Consider the following 22,935-nt stretch of genomic DNA (forward strand, 5'->3'; position numbering starts at 1 on the left):
TATATATCCACCCCCTCCAACAAAAAAAAGCCCCAAAAACTCCTCACTAGTTGTGAAACCTTGGGCAATTCATGACCTCTCTGGGTTAGTTTACTCATTTGCAAAGTAAGGGAGTTGGACTCATTGATTTTCTTTATCTTTAAATTCTAGACCTGGACCAGGGTATATTTTGATTTCTAAAGCAGCCAGTAAGGACGTTTCCCCTCAGGATCAAACTGATCTTTGACATTTGAAAGAACTGTGTCCCCAGACTTTAATAAACCCCTAAGTCTGCAAGAACCACAATAGCACATAATTCTCATAACAAAATATAGTAAAAAAAAATGAAAATTTTACATAACTGCTTTCTAATCTCTATTAGCTCTGAAAATACTGAAATAAATAATTTATACATTCATTAGAATAAATTATGTAACAAAAGCAAAACCTACATTATTACATCATATAACCAATCAGATAAACCAGCGCAACATACCTGCCGTCAAACAAAATTGGGTTTGTGTATTTGTTGCACCAGTGGAGAACATTCCAGAGGCAGCCTAACAAAGATTCGGAGGAGGGACTTGGGGAAACAGACCTACTATGGGGACCAATTGTTTAATTTTGATGTGACGGTCATTTTGGTGCAGCGTTACTGAGGATCATGGATGGGGCCTGCAAATCTCTGACACTGTCTCCGTAAATGCATTATTTTGGAAAATCTGATGAGTATAACAAACAATTGTGTTTACATGTTTGCTTGTAGAAGTGGTTGTAATGCTACAGAAACTTTTTTTAATGTTAAAATGTTCAAATTTTGAAACATACCAGGCATAAAAGGACAGAATTTATTTGTGTGCCCACTGGATATAAAAGATGCAGGAGATACTGTTGAGACATAACTCTCACCTGATGAAGGCACAGAATTAATTATATGCTTAAACAGGCAAGTGATTATGCTGCTCATAATATCGTTGCTGTTTTGTGAGATGAATTACCTCTGCTTGGCAGAATGCTTAATTCCTGGATAGAAAAAAAGAGAAAAATATATATGTATATGAAGCAGCTATAAATTTGCAAGCTGGGAAGATAATTACACATGGAAAGAGTTGTACATTTTACAGAAAGCAGAATCTTCCTCCTTTTCTTTTGCTGTAGGTTTTTGACTCCTACTAAGGAGAGGTATATTGCTATGCCTACTGACAACTGACCAATGGATGGATGTATTAATTGTACAAGTGTCAGTGCAAAGACAACAAACAATTCAACAGAAATTTATTGAGCATCGATTATGCCTAGAGCATATGATGGTTGCTCTATATGATGAAAGGAAATAAGAAAGACCCACCCTTCAAGGAGCTGCAGTTGAATAGAGATGGTAGCAATAGCAATAAAAAGCTAGAGATTAATACAAATGCAAAAATGTACCAGAAACATGCTAGGAGAAGGTAAAGGAAAAAGAAACTGGTTAATTGGTTAATGTGAAAATTCTTACAAATGCATAATCCTTTGTCTACGCGTAATTAACATTGTATTAATCTACATTTCTGGAAATAATTAAAGTATATGAATATAAGACTACCAGAAAATCCAGGACATACGGTCACTGTGAATCTTTTAGAAGTATTGTTGTGTGCTCATCTCAGCCTGTCGATGACCAGTGTTGTGGCTGGACCGGCCCTTGTGGTTCTTATTATGATTGCAAAGCACCCTCAGCAATAACCATCAGGAAACTTTGAGAAAAAGATTTATTACTTACAGGTCCTGGAAATTACGTGGCACACCTGAGGCCAAACAGCGAGGTTGCAGGTAGAGAGACAGAGAGATCTCACACAGGCTGAGGTTCTGCTTTTATTGTGGTCAAGGATGGGGGCCTAGGGTTCTGTCTTTATTGGTGAATTTAAAACATAAGAGGGGGAATTTAAAGTGTGGGAAGAGAAAAATAAAGTGGTCCAAATGGTTGGTTATCAAAATCAACCAAGATCTTTACAAGGAGTCTCATTGGAGGAGCGGGCTGGCTCTGTCTCCTCTGAGGCTGGCAATGTGTTTCCTGGAGACCGCCCTCTTGGAAGAGGATGCCTTGGCAATCGAAGCTGAAGTCAGGCACTCACAGTACAAAAAAGAAAAACACGCCTCTCAGGGCTTACACCAAGGGTATCCTATACTGATTTCTTTTTAGAGTAGATAAGAATCATCTGCCTAAATAATAGAAAAATAACTGTGCGATTGGCCTAGTACCACCGATGCTTTAAAAAAGCCATCTGCTGACTGTATGTGGGGAAAATGGAGTGTGTGGTCTCTGGAATTTTTCTTCTTCAAGGTCTTGGTTCTTCTTGGCCTTTAGCATTCCTACAGTAATTTTGGAATCACTTTATGCATTTCCAGAAAACCTTGGTGGGATTTTGTGTGTGTGCATTGGGGGGGTTGCATCAGATACACAGAGCGTTTTTAGAATCGCGCCTCACGCGTTTGCTATTCTGCGGTGATGAGAACACTGATGTGGTTCAGTGAGGTCACACGTTGTTCAGCTCTCCTGCTTGCTTACTAATTTCCGGTCTGCACCTCCTGTCAGTCACTTAGAGGTGTGTGTGTCTCCCGTTGTACTCGTGATTTGCCCATTTTTCTTTTGTCAAGTTCTGCTTTATATATGTTGAGACTGTGTTGTTAATGCATATAAAATCAGAGTTTAGTGTCTTTGGAGGGATTAATCTTTTCTTGTCATGAAAAGCTCCTTTTTCGTCTCTGGCGAGATCTGTGGCATCGAGTCCATTTTGTCTGGTATTATTATAACCACACTAGCTTTCTTCTGGTTGGTGTGGCATGTATTTCTTTTACTTTCTCTTCATTTAATCTCTTTGTATCCTTATATTCAAGGAGTGTATCTTCTAATTAGCAAATAGTTGGGTTAGGTTGCATACAAAATCCAGTCTGATGATTTTTTCTTTTAGTTGGAACATTTAATTTGTTTAATCTTATGTAGTGGCACTGTATTTGTGTTTAAATTTACCATTTTCCTTTATATTTTCTATTTCCCCCTTTATTATTACTTTTGAATTAATTATATTTAGCATTCTGTGCTTCCATTAGCTTCTTAGTAATACATTCTTTTGCTGTTCTTTTATTTGTTATTCATAAAATCTTATATTATTAATGCTTAATGTATGTTAATATATTCCTCACTTCCTGGAAAATACAAGAAGCTTGTACCACGTTAACACAATTTATCCCCTCCAACATTTTTCATGCTATTATTGTGATTTATTCTAGAAGATAAATATTTTAAGTTATTTTTGTTTGTCACCAATATTCACTTAGATTTACCATTCTTTCCCGTTTCTTTGTTTCCATCTGGCAACATTTTCCTTCTGCTAAAAACTCTCCTTAGTGTTTCCTTGTCTGTTGTTCAGCTGGTAACACATTCAGTTTTTCTTAGAATCAAAATGCTTTTGTTTTCAAAGGATGGTTTTCACTATTATAGAATTCCATTTGGCATTTATTTCCTTTATCACAAAATATAATTGTACTGTCTTCTAACTTTTCTGCTGAGAAGTGAGTTATTAATCTTACTGTTACTCCTTTGAAAATAATGTATCTTTTTTCTCTGGCTGCTTGAAAAATTTTGTCTGGTGTTCCGTGGTTTTGTGAGGATGTGCCTGGGTGCTGTTTTCTTTGTATCTGTTCTGCTTGGGGTTTGCAGTGGTTCTTGAGTCTGTGCCATGAGGTCTTTCATTGGTGTCTTAGTGAGTTTTGGCTGCTATAACAAATTACCATAGACTTGGAGGCTTAAACGTCAGACATGGATTTCTCACAGTTCTGGAGGCTGGGAAGTCCCAGCTCAAGGTGCTGTTCTTGGTGGGGGCCCTCTTTCTGGCTTTCTGGCGGCTGTCTAGCCGCCTTCTCACTGCATCCTCGTGGTGGGGGAAAGAGCCCGGGTCTCTTCCTCTCCTTATAAGGACACTAATCCCATCAAGGGAGCCTCACCCTCATGACTTCATCAAAATCTAATCACCCCCAAAGGCCCCCTCCAAATACCTTCACATCTAGAGTTAGGGCTTCAACATATGAGTATAGAGGGGATGCCGATCATGGCGGCAGGTACTGCTTCTGCTCCCTCCTTCTAGGACTCCAGTCACATACCTGCTAAACCTTTTCACATCTCTCTTATGATAATCTCTATTTTGTATTTCAATACTTTTTCCTCTCCCTCCTTCAGCGTATGTATTTTATCCTAATTGGAGTTCACTAATCCTATCTTCTGTTTTGTCTAATTTGAATGTATACCAATCTACTGAGAGTTCTTAATTATTTAAGTTCAATTATTTTTCAGTTCTAAATTTTTTATTTCCTTCTTTTATATAGTTTCTGGTTCTCCGTTTAAATTCTTCATCCTGTCATCTAACTCATTGAACATATTGAACAAAATCTTGAAATAGTTGTCTTATAACTCCAATATCTGGGTCTCCTGTGGGTCTGTTTCCATTATATGTTTCTCTCTCTCTCTCTCCCCACCTGTCTCTGTCTCTCTGCCTTCATCTCTGTCTGTCTCTATCTTTCTCTTCATGTGGTATTGCCTCCTGGTATATGTAGTAATTATTGCATGGATGCCTTATATTTTTCATGAAAAATTATAGATATAATTTGAGGCTCTTCTGACATTATTATCCATCAAAAGCAAGTACTTCTGCTTCTTCCAGGCAGTAAGGTTGGAGGAAGGTTGCTTTAGCCCAGTCAGGGATTGAGCTGGGTTGAAGCTGGAAAGCCATGAGCACATCTAGGTCTGGAGGGTTAAGGGGAAGAAACGGTGTTCCCAGGGCCCTGTGAGAGCAGTGTGCTGAGGAGGCCACCCCAGGGAAACTGCCCATGACACAGAGGGAAAAATACACAACCTTCTCTCTTCTGACCTCTGGTCCTCCACTGGTGCCTCTCATTTGGGAGAAATGGCATCTTAACAATACTAAGTTTTCCAATCATTGAATATGATATACGTCTCCATTTATTTTGGTCTTCCTATTAGTCTGCTTGAGCTGTCATAACAAAATACCAGACTGTGCGGCTTAAACAACAGAAAGTTGTTTTTTCTCGGATCTGGAGGCTGAGAAGTCCAAGGTTAAGGTGCCAGCAGGGTTAGTTTCTGTGAGAACTCTCATCCTGGCTTCCAGGCAGCCACTTTCTTGCTGTGTCCCCACATGGCCTTCCCCTATGCTTGCAGGGGTGGGAGTGGGGGGAGCACTCTCTGCTCTCTCTTCTTATGAAGACACTAATCCCGATCCTATCGGATCAGGGCCCCACCCTTATGACCTCATTTAACCTTAATTCTCTCCTTATAGGCCCTATTTCCCCATACAGTTAGAACTTCAATGTATGAATTGGGGGTAGAGGATGACATGCTGTCTAGTCCATAGTACTCTTCATAAATTCTTCTCAGCAACGGTGTATAAATTTTAATGCAGAGCTCTTACACATAGTTTGTTAAATTTATCCTTAAGTATTTTAGTTTTTTATGTTTTCATAAATGATATTTAAAAAAATTAACTTTCCATCTGTTTGCTCCTAGGATATGGAAATAAAATTGCTTTTTGTATATTGACTTTGTATCCTGCTGTATGCTAAATTCACTTATTAGTTCCAATAATCTTTTGTAGATTTTTTAGGATTTCCTATATATGCTATTATGACTTCTGTAAATAAGAATAAATTTGCCTTTTCGTTTCCAAAATTTATATTTTATTTCTTGTTGTTGCCCTATTGTGTTGATCTCTAGTATTGTGGTTAATAGTGGTGTTGAGAGCAGATATCCTTGCTTCGTTCCTGATCTTAGGTAGAAAGCATTTGGTTTTCATCACTGTGTACTTTGAATGGTATGTTTTCTGTAGATTTACTAATTTTTTTAAATATGTTTGTTTCTAAGTTTTTGAGGGATATTGGTTTTAATTTAATTTTATTTTCTTATAACAGAGTTTCCTGTATCAGGAATTTAGAAGTAAGCTGACCTGATAAAATGAGTTCAGCTTTTTCTTAGTAAAAAAAAGTCATGTAAGATTTGTATCATTTACTGTTTAAATATGTTTAAAAGAATTTTCTCATAAAGATATCTAGTTCTGACATTTTCATTGTATGTTGTCTTTTAATTATGAATTCAACTTCTTTACTATTTATTGGACTATTCAGGTTTGCTATTTTTTCTTGTGTTAGTTTTGCTAATTTGAATTTTTTAAGGAATTTCTCTGTTTAATCCATGTTAATTAATTTATTGGCATAAAGTTGTTCATAATAGTTTCTTATTTATCCTTTTAAAGAATCTAGGATCAAGTGATGTCCCTGTTTTGGTGATTCTATTTTTTGTTATTTTTCTTATCAGTCAAGTGGGATGTTCATTAATTTTATTAATCCCTTCAAAGAGCTAATTTCTGATTTCACTGATATTCTCTACGTTTTATTGTTCTTTAAATTTTATATTTCATTGATTTCCACTCTCATCTTTATTGTTTTCTTCTTTGTTTTATATTTCATTATTTTTGTTAATTAATTTTGTGCTTTTTAAGGCTCGAACTTAGATTATTGATTTTATCATTGTTTCTGTTGCCATCAAGTGTTTAAAGCTATAATTTTCTCTCCAAGATGTGCTTTAGTGGCATCTCACAAATTTTGATACATTGTATTTTTATTATCCTTCAGATCAAAACTCATTTTAATTTCTCTGGTGATTTCCTCTTTGACCTTGGAATAATTGGATGTATGTTGCTTAATTTCCAAAATTAGGCTATTTCTAGATTTTTTGGTTATTGTTTTTTAATTTTATTGTGTTTTGCTCAGAGAATATACTCTGTATGATCCCAATCCTTTAGATGTTTTGAGAATTTTTTTTCTTAATGGCCAGCTTGTGGTCTATCTTGGTGAGCATTCCATTCGAATTGGAAAAATATGTATTCTGAGTTGTTTGCACAGCTTAATGATCCCCATTGCTGTTCTCTGCCAGGCCTCCCAGAGTCTCGCCCTGAACATGTACAGCTTAGCATTTGGACAAAGACTCAAAAAGATCTGTCTATACTCGTTCCTGGGCACTAGTGTGGTGCTAGATGAAAATTACAAACCAGAATAAACTATTTTTGACCATAAATAATTGCACATGTATTGTTAAGTATGTTGGTTTATTCAGTATTTTACACCATATAGTTTTAGGGTAATTCAACATAAAACATTTTTTATATCCTTTCTCTAATAATTCACTTCAGGGGCAAGTTAAATGTAGCACCGGCATTACACAACAGCTATGTTTATGGGTCTGAACCGCAGTTCAGTTGTCTGGGACATCATAGTCCTTGATATCCCTGCATGGTAACAGAATATACACAAGTCACACTTTGTTGTTCATTTCATTATTGAAATTAGGAAGATAGGCCATTAAAACTGGAAAAATAAGATACCAAATTTTAGAAACACTATGTTGAACACGGTAATTTTGTGGGGAGCATAATCCCTTCTGTTTTGTGTGTTTTAAGTTTGAGGCTCCTCTGTGACATTCAAGTGGTCACATAGTAGATAAGAGGGTGTCTGGATCTGGATATTTCATATTTTACGAGATGTCTCAGCTAGAGATTGTAGTGTCAGAAGCTTACAGTGAAAGATAATCTATTCAGGTACAAAATAAAATTAAAATTCTATTTATATTTTATCTCATTCATTTTAATTTCTATTTTGCATGTTTTATAACGCAAATACTGTGTTAATCTAGTAGGCATGACTATAACTTATTAAACCAATATCTATTTATTGTATGAGCCTCAAAAACATTTTTTCAGGAGTTGAGATCGGAATGTATGGGACCCTTTTCCATTTCTCATGGAGCCTATTGGAGCAAGAAACGCAGTGGGCCGGCCCCATGGCTTAGCGGTTAAGTGCACACACTCCGCTACTGGCGGCCCAGGTTCGGATCCCGGGCGCGCACCGAGGCACCGCTTCTCTGGCCATGCTGAGGCCACGTCCCACATACAGCAACTAGAAGGATGTGCAACTATGACATACAACTATGACATACTGGGGCTTCGGGGGAAAAAAAAGGAGGAGGATTGGTAATAGATGTTAGCTCAGAGCCGATCTTCCTCAGCAAAAAGAGGCAGATTAGCGTGGATGTTAGCTCAGGGCTGATCTTCCCACAAAAAAAAAAAAAGAAACGCAGAGGAGCAAGCACTGAGTTCTGTGTGACGTCAACATTAAATACGGGCATCAAGGGGAAGATTTTAGCGAGGAATATGGGAAGAGGTGGTGCAAGTCGGAAGAGGAGCAGAACAGAAAGTTGTCATTGACATGCAGAAACCAAAAAGATGAGTAGTCATGAATTCCAAACACTCAAGAGTTCAGCAGGAGGCGGGCTGAAAGTGTCCGTCAGTGGAGTTAGAAGTTTGGAAGGGATACTAACGCCTGTGAAAGACAATTAAATATAATTGTGGGGACTGGAGTCAGATTTCAAGGAGATGAGGAATACATAGGCTTGAGAAAGAGGAGAGGTGTTACCTTCAACAGGTAGCTTGACCCTAAAGAGGACAAAGGAGAAGGTGACAGAGGGGAATAGGTTCAGAGGGGCATTGTTTTTTTTTTTTTTTTTTTTTTTTTTTTTATTGCAGTAACATTGGTTTATAACATTGCAAAAATTTCAGGTGTACATCATTGTACTTCTATTTCTGCATGGACTACATCATGTTCACCACCAAAATACTAATTACAACCCATCACCACACACATGTACCGAATTATCCCTTTCACCCTCCACCCTCCCCCCTTCAGAGGGGCATTGTTTTTACTGGAAGGAAAGTCGTGATTGTTCTATACGCTTCAGTGGTGATGTGCTGCGAGGGAAGGAGCAGTAGAGAGGGCAGGGTTGAAGACAGGAGAATGCGGGGTCAGTGATGCGTGAAGTCCCGCTGGGAGAAGGTAGGATCCAGAGGTGTGCACATTTGCCCCAGTGTCTGGAGGAACATCTTGTCATGTGAGACAGGACGTGGAAAATAAGGAGGAGGGCGTGTTCAGAGGCTACTAAACAGAAAGATTCTCGGATTGGATAAAAAACACAATTCAGGGGCTAGCCCAGTGGCGTAGTGGTTAAGTTTTCGCACTCCACTTGAATGGCCCAGGGTTCACAGGTTCAGATCCCTGGCGTGGACCTATGCACTGCTCATTAAGCCATGCTGTGGCAGGCGTCCCATATAAAGTAGAGGAAGATGGGCACAGATGTTAGCTCAGGGCCAGTCTTACTCAGCAAAAAGAGGACTGGCTGCAGATGTTAGCTCAGGGCAGATATTCTTCACCAAAAAAAAAAAAAAAAAAACAAGAAACAAAACACAGTTCAGTCCTGTGCTATATATAAAGTGAGATGCACCTCTGACAAGATGACACACAAAGGTAACCTAAGGGATGGGGACCCCTACCTGGCAAAAACGAGCCAAAAGAGAGAAAAGTGGCATGATTAGAATTCAATTCACAGAGATTCCACAATTGATTCGCTGCATTTTATTCTCAACACAGCAACCAGAAGGATCCTGTTAACACCTAAGATGCATCAGGTCCCTTCTCTGCTTAGCACCTTCTATAGATCCCCATGGCTGTGATCCTCTAAGTCAGTCTTTGCTGTGACCCACAAAGGCCCACTCACTCTGAGCCCTGTCTCTCCACTGAGCCCTCTCATGCTGCTCGGCCCACCTTACTCAGCTCCAGCTGTCCTCGAGCCCACCAGCACAAGCCCCTCGAACTCTCTCTCACTCACTGTTCCTGCAGCCTGACCTGCTCCCCCATCTCAGATGTGGCTCGCTCCTATCAGATCCCGCTTCCTCAGTCACATGTTCCCTGAGCGGCCAATTTTACATAGATCCCTACCCCAGGGAATGCCCTGCGTCCCTTTTCGTTAGTTCTTACAGGACGTATCACCATGCAGCAGGCCTTGTATCTGACTGTCATGCCTTGTTTTAGCCTGTCTCCTTTCACTGGAGCATGAACTCTACAGGCAAAGTTTGTGTCCATTTGTCCACTGCCGCATCCCCAGTGCATCTGTCCAGTGCCTCGGACAACTCGTAGCACATAACAGTCCCTCAAAATATTTGTTGAACTCCAACATATGTACAGAGGATGGCACTTTTAAAGAGTATTTACCTTTAGTTTGCAGACATATCTGCAGTGAGTTCTTGTATGTTGTTAATCTATGTGCCAAACACAGTTACATGTATCCTCTCATTTAATCCTAACATCGAGCCTATGGAACCATCGTTTCCCTATTTTATGAATGAGTAAGCTGAAACACAGAGGTGACATCATGCATCTTAGGTAGCACAGCAGGGAAGTGGGAGAGCAAGGATCCAGGCCCGAGGGTCCAGCTCAGGGCCTGCTCCCTTCACCATGGTTCAGTCTTCATTGCTGCCCCAACGTGCCATGACCTACACAGAATGAAGATGATACAAACTTGGGACACTGACACAACAGGAGCAACGAGAGGCACGCCGTTAGACGGCAGTGATAAAGCAGCTCTAGAGGATGTAGACACTTTGAGTATTGTAATCAATATGATGAATTAGTAAGTAAGTGCACGTATGTATTTGTACCTCTGTAGGAACAGAATATAATCTCACTGGCTTTGTATGAAGTTGATGGCCCCTAAAAGACTTTATATGTATGACTAATAAAGTAACAATGATGGCAATGATTAGTTATTAGTAATGATTAGTAATCACCATGTTATTAGTACCTCATAAGCACTTACTATATGTCAACCACTATGCAGAGCAAATTAGATGGATTATCTCATTAATTCCCAAAACCACTCGTGAGGGAGGAACTGTTAGTGTCCTCAGTTTCTTGACGATGACACTGGGTCTCAGGGAAGCTATTCGACTTGGCCTGAATACCAAATACATGGTGGATCTGAGATTAGGACCCAGTGGTTTAACTCTAGAGACCATACGTGCTCTTGGAAGGTTAATGGTGAAACAAAGGATTATCCAGTAAATCGTTCTGAGATAGTTAGCTATGAGAAAAGAAAAACCAGTGTAGACCACTATCTCTTGTCATGCATCAAAATAAATTCTGAGGGATCAAGGAGCAAATTGTAATATGTTCAACCATATAAATAGTCGATGAAAATGAAAGTGAATATATATCAAAGCACTTTCTTGGCTAAGGCACAACAGAATTGCAAAGAAAGAGAACAGATTAGACTATATGAAAATGAAAAATCATCTTAATGACAACAGAGAAAAATAACCAACCAATATGGCAAGTAATGATATGAAAACTATTTCTATCAAAGAGTTAAATCAATTAAAAATGAGATGAAAATACTATTAATTCAATTAATAAATACACAAAAGACAGGGGCAGTTTATACGCTAACAAGCTTGTGGGAAACATTTGGAAAATGTTCATTCTTGTTAGTACAACTTGAATGAACAAAAGTGATAAAATTATCAATAAATGGCAATAAATGATCACGGCATGCCATTTTATTTTTAATCGTATATTATGAACATAGTTAAGAATACATGTGTCTGTATAACTGTATATGTGGATAAAAGATGAAAGAGAAAGCAAGGTTTATAATAAAAAGTAATCATCCCCTGCTTATCCTTCCCCAGCTTCAAGTGTATTCGGGAGACATGAGGCCTATCAAGCATTTCAGTTTGGGGCTAATAAACTGTTCACAGCTCTGCACTCCTGCTAGGACAGTGAGGATGGTTCCTTTAGGCTCCCTCTGTCCTTCCACCCCCATCGCTATTTCATCTGCTCTGTGGGGCACTTCTGCAGCTTAAAACAACACAGTTGTTATTGACCATAGAGACAAGTGGTGAGCTTAGATTATGCCTTCTGGTCTATGGGTCCAGTGTCGTGACCGTTGTTCTACTTGATGGAGAGTGTTCCTACCTTCAAATGCAAATGGTTCTCCTTTTAACCAAATTCCTTTATCTTATTAAGTTTTTTATATTCTAAATTACACTATGCATTTGATTGGGTTCTTTTTTTTGTTGTTGCTGTTGTTTTCTCCTGTGTTTGATGTTCGCTCCTGGAAACCTCATTCCTAGACCCTCATCCTCTTGCTCCAAGTTTCTCTTTAAGTTTTCCGAAGACGGCTGCTCATCCTGGCACTTTCCTTGTCTTCTGCAAAAGACCCTTTTCTTCCTGGATCTCATTTCCTCCTCTTCCTCGGCCAACTTTGTTTTGCTAAGGAAGGATGTACAAGTGATAAATTTTCCAGGTTCTTCCAAGTGCTAAAATATAATTTACTGCCTTCACACTTGATTGATGAATTGCCCATATATAGAATTTCAGGCTCCACGTAATTTTTCCCCAAAATGTTGAAAGTATTTCTCCCCCATCTTCAAACATTCAAAACTGCTGATAAGAAGTCTGATACTATTCTATTTCCTATGGGAACTCATTTTTTTTTTTTTCTGGAAGTTTTTAGGGTCTTCCCTATACCTTTGGTGTATTGAAATTTTACAGCGATTTTGTGTCTTTGTGGTTTCTTTTTCCATTCATTTTGTTAACATGCAGTGACTTTTCCACTCTGGGAACTTGCCTTCTGTTATTTTTGCTGCATTTGTTCTCCTCCATGCTCTGTTCTCTGTTTTTGGAACTCATATTAGTTGGAGTTTTGTCTCATATTTTTTATTATCTCCTGACTTTCTTATAAATGGCTTCTTTTAAGTTCCTTTTTTATTGTGACAATCATTAATTTTTAAAGCCCTTTTTGTTCTGGTATGTGCACACTAATTAGAGATTATTTTAAGGTTTCTTTTCTGTTCATGGAATTGTATCTTACTCTTCCAAAATCATTCTCTTTTGTGTTTATCTTGGCCTTTTTCTTTAATGTTTTAGGTTTTGTTTTGTTTTTTAACAGTTTAGTGGTTCATGATTAACCATCTATAGAAAAAAATATGAAGGCAAGCACTAGGAAGGATGATTGGGGTTTCTCAGTGTGCGCTGTGTGTGCACATGTGGGAGGTGCTTTTTTGTTTTGTTTTTTGAGGAAGATTGGCCTTGAGCTAACATCTGTTGCCAATCTTCCTCTTTTTCTTTTTTCTCCCCAAAGCCTCAGTACATAGTTGCATATCCTAGTTGTAGGTCCTTCTAGTTCTTCTATGTAGGACACCTCCTCAGCATGGCTTGATGAACCGTGAGTAGGTCCCAGCCCAGGATCCGAACCGACCAACCCTGGGCCACCTAAGTGGAATGTGTGAACTTAACCGCTATGCCACCCGGCCCGCCCCCTGTGGGAGAGGTTTTGAGTGGACAGTTGAGGAACCAGCCCTTAAGGTGTAGATAGCATCTGCCATTTCTTTTTTTTTTTTTTTTTTAAGATTTTATTTATTTTATTTTTCCCCCCAAAGCCCCAGTGGATAGTTGTGTGTCGTAGCTGCACATCCTTCTAGTTGCTGTATGTGGGACTCGGCCTCAGGATGAACGGAGAAGTGGTGCCTCGATGCGCACCCGGGATCCGAACCCGGGCCACCAGCATCGCAGCGCGCGCACTTAACCACCAAGCCACAGGGCCGGCCCGCATCTGCCATTTCTAATCCAGAGCGTCTCATGGGTTCTGTCGAGAAGATTAGGTCTCTTCTTGGTTAAAGCTCTCTCCGCCTGTGGTTTTATCTACAGCTTCCTCCATTCTGTTTCTCTACCACCCTTTTCCATACATTTAGCAACTTCTAAAAATTTCTCATCATCTCCCCTCCTTGAGGTTTCTTTTTTGTCGTGGAGCATATGCCTTGTTGGATGCCTCATGGCTGTTGTTTAGATGGGATCTCATTACGTTATCTTAAATCTGAAACATTGGTGAGAGTGCAGGGTTTAGGGGCATCATTACATCATCAGATTGTAAAACACAGAGCTGACATTGTCTGGTTTTAGTTACAATTTGGCAAAACCTTTTTAGGAGGCAAATTTGCAAATATATAAAGAATTCTAACTAAGCATAGTGGTTAGAGCAGAAGAGCCTTAAATGTGTTCTAAAATTTTACCCAATAATTTGATTTTTCCAACACACTCTAAAAAATAAATGACCTTAAAAATGAAACAGTTTGATCAACACAGTTTTTCACTGCAGAGTTCTGTATTAATGTGAACAAATGTAAGCAATTTGAGGGTTAGGCAAATGATATGCAGTCTCTGTAGAATATTTTGTAATATTAAAATGTTTTAGAAACATTTAAAATCACATGGAAATATTTATGCTGTAATATTAAATAAATAGAATGCCAAGATACAGTGGAATTTCAGTTATTTTAAATTTGCATAGAAAACTAAAGCAAAATGCTCATAGTGGTACAGTGGGATTGGGGGTGCTTTACTCTTTAAAAAGAAGCAATCATATCATATTTTATCTTTCATAAATACACATCATGTATTTTATAAACTTCCAAAAGGAAAAAATAAACCAATGCAACAGCAATAACAAAAGACGAGGAGAAACACAACATACACACACACACACACGAAAATGAGTAGCAGAGAAATCTCTCATTCCACCTCCTCTGTCATTGGCTGTTCTCTACTGTCTCATCGACTGTCTTCAACAAAGCTGGAACATCGCTGATCATTTTGTCCCTGGTTTCTGCTGGAGTGAGTGCTTTTACTGAATAGATAAAGTAAGGAAAATGAGTACATTATTCAGAAAATGCAGCATCTATAATGAACTTGAATATCTCCTGTTTTCTTTTTCATGTTTTTCCAAATTGTAGCATAACAATTTTTGAAAAAGAGTACTATATTAAATGAAAGTCGATTTTAAAATTTATCTGTAAAAATATAGAATGAAAATTTAATCACAGAATATCTTTTGTTTTTTGTTTTTTTAAAAAACCTTCATGCTTATATTTTTTCTTCATGTCATAATACTGAATACCTCACATGGATTCTTAATAAGCAAGACATTTGTGTTGATATAAGAATTCTGCACCTCATTGTCATTAATCACCTTAGTAAATCATCAAAAGTAAATCTAAGGCACATTTCCTCTGCTCTGTGTGTCTGGGTCTGTAAACATTTCATGTGAGTATTTCAAGTGTAAAGTATTTCTCTCACCCGAATATCATTTTTCTGCCAAACTCATAGTTTTATCCATGAAATTCTCTCTCTCTATCTATATGTATATATACATATCTATGTAACTATACCCCCTACTATATATAGATATATATTTTTATTTCTCCTGTGGGTTTTATAAAAGTGTCTACTTTATTTCTTAAGGATTCATTAAGTGGAAAAGATGGAATTTAAAATGCTGTTGAGCAAAAGGCCAGAATAAAATTTTCAGCTGTTCTTCATATTTCTGATGTGTGGCATGGAGTTTCAGGAGCCATGTTACATCACAATAATCTTTTATTTGAGTTTGTATTTAGTTGCTTCACATCCACAAATTGCTAAGATAAGTTTTACACAGACCAGCTTTAGTTTAGTTTAGTTTGGAACACATACCAGGGTATTTAATCAGGGCATAATCCTGCATGGTACAGTCTCTAAAAGGTGTATGTGTATGTGTGTTTTAAATAAATAGCATTATTTTTTTTGTAGAACTAGTTATGTCTTGCCATCTTTTTAAGAAAATCAGTTAAGAAAGGCTCTGCATACCACTTTTGGATTATCTATAGTTCCAGGCAAGCATGATACTTAATACTAAGTTCAAAAAGAGAATCTTTAAACATCCATAACCGTGTTGCTTCTTGGTGACTACTGTTTGGCTCATTTTTATGTGTTTCGATGTTTGATATGAACTGTTTCGAAACGTGGCAATAAATATCCTATCATAAGCTCACATATTTTTCTTACAGCTCATGTAAGCAATTTCTTTTTTATTTGTAAGCTTTGTGGCCAGAGTAATTTATATAACTAATAATAGAGATTATTAGATAGTATTTTAATAAAAGTATTTTTACTTTTTTCTAGTTAATTTTGCTTTCAAATTGGAGGATAGATTGACCACAGTCATAATTAATTTTGAAATAAAAATCTAAAACTGTTGTGGTGCACAAATAAGACATAGGAAAGATCTGGAATTAAACAATATTTTTCCTAAGTGTTAGAAATAGACAAAATTAATGAAACATCTCAGACTTAAATGAACAAATGATATTTTCACAACATGCATTACAGTAGCTGCTTCTGTTTGCCCACAGACTGCAGCCTTTTGAACAAATTCAAAATGAAATTAAATGAATTTTAGAATTTCACTGTAATTAATATTTTGTTGCTTTTATTGTTTTGCTGTATTTTGTTTGCTTTTATTGATTTAGTATCAATTCTGCATATATTCAAAAGTTGGTACTTGCCCAAATCTGGCCATTATTTTTCATTGGCCCATTTTATAACACTTAAAATTTGAAGCAATCAAAATAAGATCGTGATGATTTTCCAGAAAACATTCAGACGTACAGTGAAGTGGAGAGTCTCTCTCCTGCCTCTTTATTCAGCTTAACTCCATTTTGGAACTTTTGTAAAGATTGCAAATTTTACTGTGTTTTTCTGTATGGTTTTCAAGGAAATGCATATTTACCCTAAATATGCTTTAATATTTTTGTAGAAAAGGACCTGCTTTTGATGATGAGTAATATTTTGCTTATCATTAGAGTAATAAATACACATTTAATATCTACTTAATGTAAAATAGTCAACACTTCATACTAGTCTCCTGCAACCATGTGATTTCAAGCCTTCTCGTCACTGTCTTGTCAGCCAGAAAGGAGGCTCGTCGCCTGCCCACCCGGGTCTGGGCAGAGCAGACTCAGTGTCACCGTCATTGCAATAGTCCTGGGCCCAGGGTACTGCCCTTACAATGTTATCTTTGTGTCCATGTTCAGTCGACCAGGACTCAAAGAGATGGGGATACATCGTGCAGAATACAGCCGTATATGGCAAGCATGTTAAACTGAAGTTACATTCCATGAACCCTTTGTTGTGATACAGGCTTATGCAGTGCACTGTTCATCTGGTTCAGCGGGAATTCTGTGATAGTGAATACAATGCACTGTGTAAATGCTACACCCTGTTCTGGGGAAGCCAGTCCTCTTCATTTTATGACCTGAGGAATGTGCAGGGATGGGTCAAGCTTCATCAGCGTCAGCCTTTTAACAGCAAATATCTCTGTTGAGTCGTAGCTTTCCTCATGTTATTATTTGAGTTTTATTGCTTGGAAAGGAGCATTTCTTAACAGGTCATCTGCAATATCTTCCTTTTACAAAATATATTCTTCTTCTTCCTCTTTTCCTCATTTTCACTTAGGTTTCACTTTATCTTGTTTTACGGCTTCAGCTACGGCTTTCCTCCTGCCCTCTGAATGTTTGCAGTCGCACATTTTCCTCTTTTTGCGGTCAAAGCTGCTGCTTTGACCATCTCATATTATTTTTCGTTTAACACATCTAGGATTTATTCATCCTTATGGAATGTTGTTGAGGAATTGTTGACCGAGGCGGTATTTGTGAAAATGGGGGCCTAGAGTTCGGTGATCGCCCTCTGCCAGGGGTGCTGTTCCCGAAGGAGAAGGAAAGTGGAAGGCATTCAAAGGAGAGCGACTGAGGCAGTGCGGGAGACCGCGTCACAAGGAGCAGAGGTGCTGCGGATGTCTGAAGAGAGGCGCCTGGGCTGCGGGCCTCCCTGAGCTCTGTGTCCGCCAGGGGGCGCTGTTACCATTACTCGTTATTCCTATTATCATCATCGTCCTCATTATTACATTCATTCTAAACGTCACCAAGAGGAGAGCAGATATATAGATTTATTTTACGTGGTGATGCATCTTATAAGTTATCAGTGGATATGTTTCTAAATGACTGGGAAAAGCTTTCTAGACAAGACTATGTTGGAGGAGGCACATATGAATAAACCCGGCCCCAGATTTACTGCTTTAGTAAATGTGTGCATGGAAATTATATTTTATAGCATGAAATAAACTTGAGGTTAGTTTATTACTAATAAACTAGAGAAAATATACAGCTTGACCTTTTCTTTTGTGCGAACCTTTTATTGTTTGTTCCATGCGAATATCTTTTAATATTGGCTTTACTAATGGTAGATTTTTGAGAAAATAGATATCTTCTAAATCCTTTGACACCCTGGGGTTTATGTACATAAATACTAATTCTATAGCTCCTTACAACATTTTTCTAATGGATCAACTATCCCGCTTAGAACGTTTTTACTAACAGATACTTTAAATGAAACTTTAGAGTCGGTCACACAAAGTGTGATGGGTGCACAGTGACAGGACCCTCAGAATCAGGAGGAGAAGGCCAAGGAAGAGCTCTGCTCTCGTTCCCCGGAGGCACCATGGTCTCCAACAGGCCCCAGTCCAGCTTTATACCCTTGACTGTGACTTGTGCAAGGATCGTTTCACAAGAAATTTGCAAGGATAAATATGAAGATAACAACCATTCTTTTGTTCTTAAAAGATATTTTAATGTTATGAAAATAAATTATTTCCAAATGACATGAAAAATTTATATTATTTTCTCTTCTTCAAATAGGTTATGTGGGTATGCAATTTATGTCGAAAGCAACAGGAGATCTTAACCAAATCTGGGGCGTGGTTCTTCGGAAGTGGCCCTCAGCAGCCAAGTCAGAATGGAACCCTAAGTGACACGGCCACAGGTGCTGGTTCTGAGGTCCCGAGAGAAAAGAAAGCCCGACTCCAAGAGCGTTCACGGTCGCAGACCCCCTTGAGCACAGCAGCTGCCCCCTCCCAGGACGCGGCTCCGCCCGGCGCACAACCAGACAGGAGCAAGGGGGCTGAGCCCTCGCAGCCAGCTGCGGGGCCCGAGCAGAAGCAGGCTGCCTCCAGGTCCAGAAGTGAGCCTCCCAGAGAGAGGTAACCGTCATTAGCCCGTATGCAGTCAGCAACAGGCAACCTTGTATTGAGAGCAAACCCATTTCCAAGAATTTAATGCTGTTAAGAGGAATGTGTGGAAGAAGGGCTTCTCAGGCCTCACATGGAGGGCAGCACCGGGCCTGGGGCGCTCTGCCCTTCTCTAGAATGCACCATTCCTTAGAGACCTGTGGAGAAGCTTTTCTTTCATATCATGCACAGGTGTAAATGACTCCCCCAACTGAGCCACTAACATCCAACCTTGAATTCAGAAAAGCTCTTAGATCGTTGATTCACTTATAGAGTTAGTCCTCTAGTTGAAAGTGTGCTCTGAGAGAATATGATGGGGGAAGCTGACCTAGTGAAGGGTGTGTAGGAACATCAGCAAAGCCTTCTTTGAGGACGTTTCTTTTATGCTGAGCTCTGAAGAGCGACGAGGAATTATCCAGGTGAGGAGTGGGATGGATGCTCCAGGTATGCACCGGCACGTGGCCTGAAGGAACAAGGCAGGTGCCAGAGCCTAGAGGATGCCCACTGGCCAGAGAGGGAGCAGCAGAGGGGGACAGAGGGGAGAGGTGGCTGGTGAGGTATCAGGGCCCAGGTTAAATTTTATAGATTTTACCGGAGGAATAATGGAAAGCCAAGAGGACTTTAAACATGGGATAACATGATCAGATAACTTACTTCAATTGGCTCATTCATTCATTCATTCAATGTATTTATGAGCAGACAGGATGCTAACACTGGGAGACAGTGTTAACAAGGAGGACATAGCCTTTCTTCACGAGGCTGGCAGTTTTGGGCCCACGACTGTTGTGAAGACGAGGCTTGGCTGCTGTTGTGTGTGTAACCCTGATCCATCCCGCCAGTGGGAGAGCAGGCTCCAGGAAGGCTTTTGCTCCCCTTCAAACAAAGCCTGCACTGTAGGATCAAGGTTAAACAGGTCTGGGTTCCAGTGCTGGCTCCGCCTCACCAGGCAGTAACACCCCACCTTACGAGGGCGTGGTAGGGACTAAATGGGACACTTAGGAAAACAAGGAGGACCTTTTGGGCTGGCGTAGGAGAAGGAAAAGAGGGGGTGACAACTTCAGGGCAAGAAGCAAGGCTGAAAGAACGGAGCCGGCTGTTTTAAATTACTGAAGACTTGATCATATTTCGTGCTCTCATCAGGAACTGGTGGAAAAGGAACAATTAAAGGTAGAGGGGAAAGAAAGGCAGGATGGGTGAGGCAAAGAGTCAGGGGCCCAGGAAAGCCCTTCCATTTGCATAACTCTCCATCCTGTCATGGAGCATTTTCACAGACGAGTTCTACCTTAATCCTCACACGAACTCTGCAAGGTATGCGTTCTTTAGCAGCATTCAAGAAGAGTTAGTAGACTCAGTGGTAGAACCCACAGTAGAAATTGCCCTACTTTTTTTCATCTTGTGTTTTTCTCGATTTTTGTACACGACGTCTGCTTTTGGACTTCCAGATGTTCCCTCTGGAAAGCCCTCTCTATGGACCCCAGGATTCCAAAAAGAGCCTTAGGTTGTCTCCATTTTAACTGCACAGTAGATCATGTAGTGTCAGATCGCTTAGCCAAGGCACCTACTCCTTGTGACTCTGCAGCTGGTATAGTTGCTGGAACTTTCCAGAAGCAGGTGCACGCCTAGGGGCAGAAGGGCCAACGGGCAATTGAGCAATCCATCTACAGGATTCAAAGATACCAAACTCGTTTCCTTTACTTTCATCTTTGCCAGTGTCTTCAACAGGATGCAGTGAAAAGGAGAACACAAAACTGCCTTTTCCTTTTGGACTGTGTTCTGAAATGAAGGAAGGGGAGGGAAAATGAGTAATTTCAAAATTTTCAATATTTCTATTATTTTTGCCCAAGGAAGGTAAAAGGAAGGCTAAGGTTCAGCCACTCTTTCCTAACCAACTCCAGAAAGAGTGTTTGGGAGCACACGATCTCGTTAAATCACTTTTGTTCCTCTATTGAGGAAGTGCTATTAGATTTGATTTCTGAAATGGACATATTTGTATTCACATTTCTTTAAAAGTTTCAGTTATGATAAATGGTTGTCCGTACGTATTGTCCAAATATATATCAAGCATACACTTAGTTTTGAATTGATATGTGTATATCTTTTCCCTATATTATTATTACCTATATTAGTTTCATCTGAAACATTTTTAACTCTTTGATTCACAAGCAGAGGTTAGCATAAAACTCGTTCGTTTATTGAATTAATTTAATTGGTCTACTTAATTTATAGAGAATTTTAAAGCTGAAAACAAGTTCTAAAGTCCTCGAATATATTGTAATGCAGAGGAGCTTTATTTAGAAAGCCGGTCAGATGTACAGGCTTACTATGGCCCTTTATCATCTCGCTTTTTAACGAGACATCGAGTTGTAAGAAACTGTTTGGAAGGACTGAAATCTGGAATTCGGAGAAACAATGTTTCTTAGGCCTGGTCTGCACTAAGCTCTGTGCGCTGCCCGCTCCTGACTGATGTATGCCCACCACAGGAAGAAGACCCCGGGGCTCCAGGAGCAGAACGGCAGAGGAGCCGCGAAGAGCGAGCGGAAACGCGCGCCCCGGGCCCCGGCGCCCGGGGAGGGCCCGGCGGAGGAGCGCGAGCGGAGGGAAAGGCGGGAAAGCCGCCGGCTGGAGAAGGGGCGGTCCCAGGACTACCCCGACGGGCCGGAGAAGCGCGAGCACGGCAGGGCGGCGGACGACGCGAAGCCCAGCAAGGAGGAGGAGTACCAGACCCGGTACCGCAGCGACCCGAACCTGGCGCGGTACCCGGTGAAGCCGCCGCCCGAGGAGCAGCAGATGCGCATGCACGCGCGCGTGTCCCGCGCGCGGCACGAGCGGCGGCACAGCGACGTGGCCCTGCCGCGCACCGAGGCGGGCGCCGCGCTGCCCGAGAGCCCGGCCGGCCCCCGCGCGCCCGCCGCCGGGGCCTCGCCGCCCGCCTCGCCGCGCGCCTTCCCGGCCGAGCGGACTGCGGAGGCCGCGCCGCTGCCCGCGCACAGCCCGCCCGCGCCGCGCCATGGGCCGGCCCCCGCCGAGGCCCCGGAGCCGCTCAGGAAGCAGGGCCGCCTGGACCCCGGCTCGGCCGTCCTCATGCGCAAGGCCAAGCGCGAGAAGGTGGAGACCATGCTGCGGAACGACTCGCTGAGTTCGGACCAGTCCGAGTCGGTGCGGCCGTCCCCGCCCAAGCCGCACCGGTCCAGGAGGGGCGGCAAGAAGCGCCAGATGTCGGTGAGCAGCTCGGAGGAGGAGGGCGTGTCGACGCCGGAGTACACTAGCTGCGAGGACGTGGAGCTGGAGAGCGAGAGCGTCAGCGAGAAAGGTGAGGGCGCCGGTGCGCGGACGCCTGCGGCGCTGCAGGGGGCGTGCGGGGTCCGAGGAGCGCGTGCGGGATCCCAGGAGCGCGTGCGGGATCGCAGGAGCGCGTGCGGGGTCCGAGGTGCGTGTGCGGGATCCGAGGAGCGCGTGCGGGATCCGAGGAGCGCGTGCGGGATCCCAGGAGCGCGTGCGGGATCGCAGGAGCGCGGGCGGGATCCGAGGTGCGCGGGGCGGGATCCCAGGAGAGTGTGCGGGGTCCGAGGTGCGCGTGCCCGGATCCCAGGTGCGTGTGCATGGGGATCCGAGGCGCATGTGCCAAGTTTATAAGCGCTGCTTATAATGTACAATATGATGACTATTCAACATTGCTGTTTGGTATATTAGAAAGTTGCTAAGAGAGTAGATCCTAAAAGTTGGAATCACAAGGAAAAAAAAAATTTTGGGGGGGGGGTAACTTCGGTAGATGAGGAGATGGATGATAACTAAACTTATGGTGGTAATCATTTCGCAATGTATGTATGTCAAGTCATTGTACAATATTCCTTAAACTTATGCAGAGCTGTGTGTGGATTGTATCTCAAAAAAAAAAAGGGAGAAAAATGTGTCTTGGAATGCTCACAGATAGCCTGACCTTGAATAGAAGGTTTTAGATTTGTTTGGTTTGCATGGGATTTTAAAAGTAATTATGGGGCCGGCCCCGTGGCTTGGTGGTTAAGTGAGCGCGCTCCACTGCTGGCGGCCCGGGTTCGGATCCCGGGCGCGCACAGACGCACCGCTTCTCCGGCCATGCT

At 41.1% G+C, this 22,935-nt stretch overlaps 1 protein-coding gene across 3 annotated transcripts in view; it reads left to right on the forward strand.

The window, feature by feature from the left end:
• The window catches only part of RIMS1 (regulating synaptic membrane exocytosis 1), a 442,630-nt gene that overhangs the window by 235,078 nt on the left and 184,617 nt on the right, over positions 1 to 22,935 (forward strand). For all 3 annotated transcript variants that reach the window (XM_087438805.1, XM_087438803.1, XM_087438804.1), the window contains 2 exons: positions 18,471 to 18,811; positions 21,319 to 22,148. In XM_087438805.1, the coding sequence (XP_087294931.1) occupies positions 18,471 to 18,811; positions 21,319 to 22,148 (1,171 nt within the window). The remainder of the gene's footprint in view (positions 1 to 18,470; positions 18,812 to 21,318; positions 22,149 to 22,935) is intronic.

The sequence above is a fragment of the Ceratotherium simum genome, chromosome 13 (assembly GCF_057802395.1).
Source record: "Ceratotherium simum simum isolate JZ-2026a chromosome 13, ASM5780239v1, whole genome shotgun sequence".
NCBI classification, from domain to species: domain Eukaryota; kingdom Metazoa; phylum Chordata; class Mammalia; order Perissodactyla; family Rhinocerotidae; genus Ceratotherium; species Ceratotherium simum.